Source organism: Nematolebias whitei, chromosome 13, assembly GCF_014905685.2.
Source record: "Nematolebias whitei isolate Nwh7 chromosome 13, NemWhi1, whole genome shotgun sequence".
NCBI classification, from domain to species: Eukaryota; Metazoa; Chordata; class Actinopteri; order Cyprinodontiformes; family Rivulidae; genus Nematolebias; species Nematolebias whitei.
In genome coordinates, this window is record NC_056510.1 from 7451481 (window position 1) to 7461837 (window position 10357).

At 42.0% G+C, this 10357-nt stretch overlaps 1 protein-coding gene across 1 annotated transcript in view; it reads left to right on the forward strand.

Annotated features, from left to right (window-relative positions):
- Window positions 1–388: 388 nt before the first annotated feature.
- Window positions 389–10357, forward strand: part of mlphb (melanophilin b) — a 28096-nt gene continuing 18127 nt past the window's right edge. Inside the window, exons 1-4 of the mRNA XM_037687174.1 lie at window positions 389–444; window positions 4882–5037; window positions 6560–6781; window positions 9436–9575. Of these exons, the coding sequence (XP_037543102.1) occupies window positions 4913–5037; window positions 6560–6781; window positions 9436–9575 (487 nt within the window). The 5' untranslated portion in view covers window positions 389–444; window positions 4882–4912. The remainder of the gene's footprint in view (window positions 445–4881; window positions 5038–6559; window positions 6782–9435; window positions 9576–10357) is intronic.

The window sequence follows — 10357 nt, forward strand, 5'->3', positions numbered from 1 at the left end:
TTTTAATGCATTTTTTTTAACATTTATTTTAATTCACTTTGTTTTTGTAGATCCTGCAGTTACAGATCCTGTAAACACACGAGGGCTTTAACAGACCTGATGCTGAGACTGCCGGCAGCAGGATTTTTAAATAAAACGCAGCAGTTTGAAGCTTCACTTGTCATTTAAAGGATCGTGTGACTGAAGACTTAATCCTAACATGTTCTTGTCCTCTGAGTCAGAGAACAGCCGAACTGCTTAAGCACCAACTTTATTTATTCAGACACTTTCCTGAACTTTCAGCTTCATGATTCTGTGCAGGAGGTCAGCTGGACCGACCTTTTGGAGGCGAGGAGGAGGAGGCAGTTGTTCTTCCTCCTGGTTAACTCGACATGTGATCAGTGTTTCTGTCCTGCAGTCAGCCGGTCTGCCTTCAGAGGAAACACTGCCTGCGGGCTGCTCAGCGTAAGTCTCTGATATTTTACTGAAACGTGTTTTTATCCTGGAGGTGATGCTTGGATGAGAGCGACTCCCGTTTCTCTGCTGGTCTAATTCGTGTGCAGAGTTAGTCTGAAGCAAATGCAGTTTGTTTTAAAATGCAGAAAGCATCTAAAATGTGGTTTTATTGGAGTAAAATTCATGCTTGCATGTATTTTTTTCAGGTTCTAGTTTGTTGACACCAGATCAGGGTGAAACTTTTCTTTTCACAAACATGAGAATCCTGCAAATGCGTTTTTTGACTTCACACATTTTAAAAAGCACAGACCACGCTGTCATCACTTTACTGCAGAAAGAGTGAGAGACAACGTTCAGAGCAGAGAGCTAAAGTTGCTGCCGCCCGTTGAACAAACACCTGGAGCGTCTGTTTGCTCTCCTCGGGGCTAAAGGTGTGACACTTTACCTGGAACGACGTGAACTCGTTACTCGGCAGGACGTTGGGTTTGTTGCTCGTTTTCACCCTCGGGGCTCAGGTTCAGGAGCAGGAATTTGATCAGAGTTCTTAAACGCTGGCCCGTGTGAAACGAGACGATCCTGAACCCTCCGTCCTGAGAGGGGTGTTCTGGACCGGACCATGTGAATCATTTGATTAGACTTGATTAAAATCCTCCAGCAGTGTGAAGGTCGAACCCGTGGAGATCACAGGACAGAACCACGAGGATAATCCAGTTTCTGGCCCGCACGAATATTAGTCCAGACCAGTGGTGCCCATTCCTTGTCCTCGAGGGCCCCGATCCTGCACGTTTTGGACGTCTCCAGTTTCAGTGGTTACACTGTCATCATGATAGTCAATCGTTGATTCAGATCAGGTGCGCTGAAGCAGAGAAGCATCTAAAACACAAAGGCTCGTCTCTGTACCCACAGTCAAACACGGAGGTGGTGGTGTGATGGTCTGGGGCTGCTTTGCTGACTTACGAACTGATGAAACTATGAGTTCTGTTCTCTTCCAGAGACTCCTGAAGGATCCGACCGTCAGTTTAGCTGTTTTTAAATCGTTCCGTCTCACCACGACTCGCTTCGGCTCGACTCGGGTCTGCACGATCTCGGTGTTTTTGGATACAACTTGAAAAACCACTCGATGCGGGTCAGCGCGGCCGCCTGAAACATCGATGAATTTATTGTCTGTCCGAGCAAACACAACATGGCAACAGGCCAACATCAAACCTTCAATCCAAAGATTAAGAGCATGTTAGGAATTTGTTTGCCTCCAAAACCCATGTTGTCACTTTAATCACTTTATTGTCTGTCCAAGCAGCTCTCACTTCTAAATGAGTCTTTGAGGCTCAATGTGATTTTAAATAAAGGTTGAATGAATGAATCTGGCTCGGCTCGCTTGGAACCTCGACCCGGCAGGTCCTCAGAAGAGAGCAGGAAGTGGGAGGAGTCACCCAATGGAAAGACTGAAGACACACCGGGTCAAGCCCGTGGAAAAAGGACCAAAAGTACGCAGGACGGTGTCCTTGGATTGGCCCGATTGAGTTGGATCTTCACTTCATCAGTCTCCCATCCTGAGCAAGCACAAAGGCAACAGTGGGAAGGAAAACCTCCCTTTTAACAGGAATAAACCTCCAGCAGAACCAGGCTCAGGACGAGCGGTTATCTGCTTCGACCGGCTGGTTTGAGAGGACAGGAAGTAGAAACGGACACAGAATGGCAGGTCCAGGGGCACTTTCTATTGGAGGAAATACAAATAAGAACACGTTAAAAGTGTTAAAATCATTAAAAACAAATTATGAGTGCGAAAGTCAAACATTTCAACATGTTGGTTGTTTGTCTCTGTATGACATCATGAGTAAACATATTTAAAAAAATAAAAACAAGCATGTGATCCACAGAAATAACCGAGAGTTAAATGAGTTTGTGATGCAAGAACCTGCTGGTACAACAGAGCAGTTTGTGTGATCTGAAGCATGCGCACATATTTAATGATCACACGAGGTTGATGTAGAAGAAAACATAAAGCAACACACAACTTCAACCATCAAACTCATCATTTTGATGCAGTAATCTGGTTCTTAAGCTGCTCCTTTGAACCCTGAAGGTGGATTATCACCGACCTTCAACGGTTGGAAACTCAAAACTGTGAGAAAACACATTTTCACTCAGTTTCCCTGAACTCACCAATTTTACAAATCACGTCTCTTTTTTTGTGCAAAGCTGAATTGTGGCCGTGCACTTTTTAATTATTTTAAATCTTTGCCCACATCGTACCAGCGTGAACTTTTAAAATGAAGACAGCTGGCTTTGGACCAATTATGTAATAGTTATTTATCATTGGTGGTGTTAGACCTCTCTGTGGGGAGAGCAGGCTCGGCTTTAGGAATAAGGCGAGGAGCACCACCACCACCTTGGAGAAGGAGCTTTATCAAGTTCTGCTTTAATTGTTTGAGCCCACGCGCAGGAAGGCAACAGCCAAGGTAACAGTAAATACTTTCAGTTTATTTTACATAAAACAAAACGCTGGCGGGGCAGCAAACTTACTTTTAAGGAGGGAACACGGAGGGAGACAGGACGTCACAACCTCAACAGAACAATCTACAGACAAATGACACAAGGATGCTGAATAAATAGAGACACCGAGGAGACATGATGACAAACACCTGGGGTGATTAGACACGAAGACAAGTGTGACAGGAGCAGAACACAAGGAAGAGAAACAGGAGAACTGATACCCAGAAACCCCCACCAGGGCCAGGTTTCTCTCCTGTACCAGACTTCAGACCAGCTGCAGCAAGTGGATGGATGGGGGTTAGACTAGGCCTGCCGCGATAAACAATAAATCAATATATCGCACGATAAATTAAAATTATCAACCTCATTTTCATTTATCAGCTTTATCGTTTCTCTCTCTTTCTACTGAAGACACTGGATGACAAGAAGCTCAACTCCGGTGCTCTTCACTGACCCCTCCCTTTCTCTTTAAAATCTGTTTTAATCGTCCAAAGTCGCATTTTTGGATCATTAAAAGCAGCTAAGCTGAGAAGCTAAGCTACAAGCTAAGCTAAAAGGCCGAACTCAGGGAAAAGACCTCAGTCTAGTCAAAGCTCCAAAATTCACAGTTGAAACCCGTGCCTTCGTCTAAAAAGTTGTTTTTCCTCTGCAAAAAGAAGCTGAGAACTTGTTTATTGATTTTTTTTTAAATGAAAAGCTTTTTGTGAAAAATGCTATGCTAAAGAGCTCAAACCACACCGGGTGTCCACCATTTTGAGTACTGAAAAAAGGAAGGTGATACAGCCCATGTCACGTCAAGGGGCCTCCCTCCCATTTTTCCTTAAAGAGACACGCTGCTCGCTCCCTCACTATCCATCCTTCGGCTCAAACTGTCTTATACTGCCATCTGGTGGTCAAAAAAAGGTACTACACACAAAACAATATAACCAACATTTCCTCTTAAATTTGACAATAATTATTAACATTATCATTTATCGCAATAATTTCTGAAACAATTGCCCAGCAAAATTTGTTATCGTGACAGGCCTAGGTTAGACCTGGACATTTGGGGGCTACAGCCTCGGGCCTTGTTTTGTGAAGGGTTTGAGACGCCCTCCAAAACTGTTTGAAAAACAAAAAATTGGCTGCACAAGTTCAGAACTCAAGTGGCAAGACTCATATGAGGAAACTGAGAACCACCCTGAACTTTGGTCCTGGGGGAGGGTCCTCAAGTGCCTGCATGATTGTGTCCTGCATGATTTAGACATTTGACACACCTAATGTGATTAAATGAGTAATTTAAAGGCTTCTGCAGAACTTGAGGACCTGATGAAGAGCAGGGGGAAAACTAAAATGTGCAGGATGGTGGCCCTCAAGGATCAGGATTGGGCATCAATGGTTTGGACCTTTTTGAGACTCCCTCATCAGTTCTGTTAACTAACTGGTCTCCAATAGTTGTAAAGTCAGATACTGGCTTAAAGTACATAAAATATCCTTCGTACAAAAAATGTACCTTCAAAAGCTCCAGAAATGTACCTTTGCTGAATCTTTCTAAGGAACAACTGGAGCAACAAAATCTATGTTTTGTTCCTTCCTGTACCTTTTGTTTCAGTTGGTCACTCAGGTGGATCCAGGTGCACCTTTACAGATTTGCACCTAAAACAGTTTAATACATGATCAACAAATTACACCAGAATATATTTTTAAAAAATGTAACTTTAATTACAGTTGACATATTTTTTACCTGTTTAACGAGTCACCAATTGACCAATTCAATTCAATTCAGTTTATTTATAAAGCGCCAAATCACAACTAAGTTGTCTCAGGGTACTTTACAGGAACATTCACATAAAAGCCAGTTAGTAAAGTTCTCAATCTAAGGAATCCAGCAGACAAGTTGAATCTTGGCTTCGTTGCAGTTTCCCACCAGAGAAAGACTTTGTTAATATTTTTTGTTTTCTTCTTGTGTACCAGCGACAGGAACCCATCGAACACCCACGTCAGGATGCTGGGCAGCACCGCTGGTCGGAAGCTGGACCTGTCCGAGCTGACGGACGAGGAGGCCAAACACGTGTGGGACGTCGTCCAGAGAGACTTCCACCTCAGGAGGAAGGAGGAGGATAGACTGGGGTGAGTTAACCTGAGTTTTAAAACTGAAGCCTCGTGGGTCGTTTTAACCCAAGAGCAGAAGATGGATCAAAAACAATCAAATAAACTGATCGATGTATTTAAGTGTTTTTTTATAACTCAGTGTTTCAGATATTAATCAATTTTTGATATTTCGTGCTGATTTGGTTCAAAGGCCAGTCAGTACGTAAGATTAGCCTAGCTTAGCATCCAAATAGCTGAATTATCCCTTTTTTTATACCTTTGGAGAGGCGACAGGAAGGAAAGCTGCACGTGAACCCCTCATTTTATCTTGCATGCTTTTTCTGCAGCACCAGATGTTTTTCCGGCAGCAGCTTCAGGATTTTACTTGCTCTTCTGTAACGAGGCTCCTTCCCTCCGTCCACTCATCTCCAGTGATTCAGTTTGTTTTTAACTCCGTAAAAACAGAACGAGCGAGTTACACCTTTACTGTCAGACGTGTTTCTGAGCAACTAAACCGACACTTGTTGCCCAACTTGAGGAAATGGGCTTATTTGTTTTACTTGGGAGCCGCGTCGGCTACGGTTAGCCTAGCTTAGCATAAATACTGGGTGCAAAGGGGAAAATTACTCATCCAGCTGAGATTAACCCCTTTTTTTTGTAAGAAAGAGTTTTTATTTTTCAGGACAGACGTTAACTGTGATAATCTAATCTGTTGGTCAGATTATGAACTGGAGATGATGGAGATTAAAGTTTTTCATTCAGGAACTTTATTCTGAAATAGTTTTACTCTAAAAGTCTCTGGGTCCTAGACTTAACCAACAGACCGCAGTCTGTGAGGATCCACAACTTCTCCTCCTCCACCATAACCCTCAGCACTGGCTCCCCTCAGGGCTGTGTGTTGAGCCCCCTCCTGTTCACTCTGCTCATGTATGACTGCGCACCGACCCATTCAGGCTGTCACATTGTAAAGTTTGCAGACGATGCATCGGTGGTGAGATGCATCACAAACAACGATGAGTCCAGCTGCAGGCAGGAGGTGGAACACCTGGACAGCTGGTGCAGGAAGAACAACCTTCACATCAATGTGAAGAAGATGGAGGAGATGGTCGTGGACTTCAGACGGAACAACCACACCTACATTACATTACATACCCAACTTAATTAGGACTGGAGGTGAAAACCAGTCTAAATAAGTCCTCAGTCAGTCACAGAAGAATCTCACACATGAATATCCACTCGTTGCTTCCAATAGTCTCTAAATTGCAGCCGTCTAGTCCGTTTTCTTCAACGAGAACACAGTTCTTTACAACTGTAACACCGAACAGCTGGGTTTTGTCTCATCCATTGCTGCCTCAGCGTTAAAGTGTTCCCAAACTGGTCCACATCTGGTCTCTCTTTGCACATTAATAGAAACTGCACGGTTTGAATAAGTTTTAAGAACCGTCTGGAGAAAACAAGCTAAACGTCACTACGAAATGAGAGAATCTAAAGGAGGATGATCTGTTTGTAGTTTGACTTGGCTCTTATGAAACTTCTTGTTTTTTTTTTTGTTTTTTTCCAGGGAGCTGAAAACCAAGATTGAGAGAGAAGACACCAAGAGAGAGCTGCTGGGGAACCAAACCAGCCTGACTGAGTTTTACTGCATCCGCTGTTTGCAGCCGTTTAAGTTCCTGGTCAGCATCAAACGTCAGTGTTTGGACTGTCGGCTTCACGTCTGCCAGTCCTGCTGCCGCTACAATAAAAAGGAGCGAGGCTGGGTGTGTGAGCCCTGCCACATGACCCGGTAGGACATAAAGAAACACCAAAATCAACAGAATAATCTCAGCACAACAGCTGCAGGCTGAATAATCCCAGCCACGGAGAACGTGTCACTGTTTTCCATTCACCATTAGATACCATTAGACGTGGGAAGGCTTTTTTATGATTTGGAAGAGTTTGTTTTGGACCTGACCTGGTCTCTGAGGAGTTCTGACTCACTCTTCCTCATCTCACGTTTCACTGCTGCAGTCAGTGGAAGGCAAAAATCACAGAGGAGAGATTGAGTTTGGCTGAAATGTTTTATTCTAATGTTAAGGGTGGTCCTATGGTCACATCCGTGCAGGTTATGTAACACGCATGACTCAGCTGATCTCATGTCAGTTTCCAGCCTCAAACCCCAAAACAAATGCTCCAAATCACGTCGTTTTCTCAGAGTAATGAATGTTCCCAGCATAATGAACCATAATGCCATCCACTTGAAGCCATGCTGATTACTGGGGTTTAGCTCTGGCTATGACTTGGTGTTCATGGCTCTGTGGATTTGCGGGTTAATCAGAACTATTCATAACCTGGACTGCAGTGACAGAGAACAAACGTAGAGAAATTGCATTTCCTGTGAAAATGCAGTGTGAATGCTTATTGCTGAAAAACAGCTGAAATAAGCTAAAAACATTCTGAATTGTAGCTGAAGTGGAAGAACAAGTCTAAGTTAGCTGAAGAAAACAGAAAGGACACGTTTGCTGAAAGAAGCAGAAATGAGCACAAAATAGTGGAAATTATCTTAAAAAAAGCTAAAATTAGCAACAACAACAAAAAAATAGCTGAACAGTTGCTTAAAAAGCAGAAAGAAACTTAAATTATCAGAAGGAAGTGAAGAGAGCACAGTTTTCCTGAATTACACTGAAAAAAGTTTAACTGCGTGCAAAAATGTGGAAATGGATGAAAAATCTAAAATTAGCATAAAAAAGCTAAATAGTAGCTGAAATAACTGAAACTAGCAGAAATAAGCTGAAAGGAGCATAACAAAATGAAATTAGCATAAAGAAGTTGATTAGGCTCAAAGTAGCAGAGATTACAATGAAAAGCCTGATTTAACCTGAAAACAGCTAAAATTAGCTAAAATGCTAGCTGAAAATGTAGAACAAGCTTAAATTAGCAGAAGAAAACAGAAAGAACACGTTTGCACAGTTAGCCTGAGAGAAGCAAAAATGAGCACAAAAAAGTGGAAATTATCTGAAAAAAGCTGAAATTAGCAAAAAATTGCTGAAAAGTAACTTAAAAGCATCAAGAAGCTGAAAATACAAGAAGGAAGTGGGGAGAGCACATTTTTTGCCTAATTAAGCTGAAAAACGTTGAAATGAGTGCAAAAAATGTGGACTTAGCTGAAAAAGCTTAAATTAGCATAAAACAGCTAAATAGCAACTGAAATAACTAAAACTATCAGAAATAAGCTAAAAGGAGCATAACAAGCTGAAATTAGGAGAAATAAGTTAGAAGAAGCACAAAAATGTTGTAGTTAGCCAAATAATCTGAAGGGAGCACAAAAAAGCTGAAAAAACTAAAATTAGCTAAAATTAACTGGAAATTTTTTAAATTTGCACAAGGAAGCTGAAAGAAGCTGAAGCAGAACAAAAAGTGAAAGGAGCAGTAAAAGGTTGTAAACAGATCTAAAGATTTGAAGGCTGTAAAATGAGCTCAACTCATTTTTTGAAGGGAAAAAAGACAGAAAAGGCTAAATATTGCAAAAAGCTAAAGATGCAACAATACCAAAAGTCATGGCAGGATTGTCCTGAAAGAGCTGAACCTTTTGATTTATGATTTGTTGAAATAGAAAAGAGAAAGAAGCTGAAAAATGTATTTAAGAAAAATGGATAACAAAAGTGTGAATGCTTCATAAACATTCACGCAATAGGCTCCGATAGGCTATTTTTAAAAATGATTTATTATTATTAATTATTACTAATAACTTAGTTTATCTTGATATACTATAAAAGCTAATAGCAGCTTAGTCTATGTCTATGTCTGCTAAAAAGTGATTAAAATGTTTGTAAATAATTATAACTCAGTTAAGTCAAATTAAAGACATGGTCAAACTAACGATAAAGTTAATATAGGCCTTGTTAAAATGTGTGAATAAACAACTAAACTAGTGAGTTTTGAGTTTGCTTTTAAAAGCTTCAACTCTTGGATGACCCCAGGAAGACCGGTCCAACGCTTGGTTCAAGTTCAAGAATCTTTAGGGGGTGAATTGTTTCACAGTTTCACACAAACATCCACACTAGACAAGACATTAAAATAACTACAGAGATCGTCACTGTTCGATGAGAAGCCTGGTCTCTACAGGGATGAATGAGTTGTTCAGTTTGTTTGTTCTACATCTGGGCAGCAGACACCTGCGTCCAGATGGAAGCAACCTGAACTCACCACGGAGTGGATGATCAGGATCTGCCAGAATCATGCTTACAACTCAACAAGCTCCTTTCATTAGTATTAATATTAGGAGTCTTAATGTTCTCAACTGTCAACAGTTGATATTAAAAGTTGTGCTTTAAAATCACGTCAGGCAGCTTACATCTGCTCTGTTGCCAGAACCAGTAGACTTGAATCCAGCTCCTCCCAGTTTTAAGTGGAAATCTTCAGATTATTGTTTGTCAATGACCCGTTGTTTCTTCCGTAAAGGGTTCTCCAGATCGGTACCTTGGAGTGGTACCACGAGAACGTCCGTGCCCGTTTCAAGCGTTTTGGCAGTGCCAAGGTGGTGCGGTCGCTGTTTAGGAGGCTGAGTGGAGAACACGGCTGCTCTCAGAGTGACCTCGGAGGTTAGTGGTCCGCCGTCGGTTTTATTGGTATTTCAGCCCAACCCAAGACTCCGACTGGAATTCTCCGGTCCACTTGTGAATGTCTGTGTGCAGTGAGTAAAGAGGCAACATCCCCTTTGGTTACCAAACTCTGTCAGGGTGACCATCGAACAGAGATGTAAACCCTCAATGGTGATTTAGGAGCACTTAGTGGTCAAACACTGAGGTTACTGAGCAGCAGACATGAGGATGTTTTCCAAATTACATAATTCCATCATTTCCTATGAGCCATGTTGGTCTAAAGTTCGATGCACACCTTACTTCAGCTGAAAAGTCTTCAAGTTCTGCAGAAGCCCCAAAATCACCCATTCATTCAAATCAGCGGTGCTGGAGCAGAGAAACTTGTAAAACGTGTAGTATAGTGGCTCCCGAGGTCCAGGACCGCCTGCCCCTGCTGCTCTAACCCTTCATGTCAGACAGTATTTCAGGTGTGAACAGGGCCAGGGGGAAGAATTTACACCAATGGTCTTCAGTTTAAATTCAGCGACCTCAAGAAATCTTTCTGCAGCTAAAGTCCAGAATGTGTTTATTCAAAATCTCTTGTAGTGTCAGCCATGTTGGTTTTCACTCATCAATCGGTTTCTTTTGGCGTGTACGTCTCTGGCAGCAGAGAGGAACTACGGGCCACACCTGGGAATTACCGTAAACCCTAGATAAGCTACGCTGCGTAAAATGAATTACTGAGTACCACGTACAGTATACGCTCGTCAACAAATTATTAAACTGCAGTCTATAACAATGAC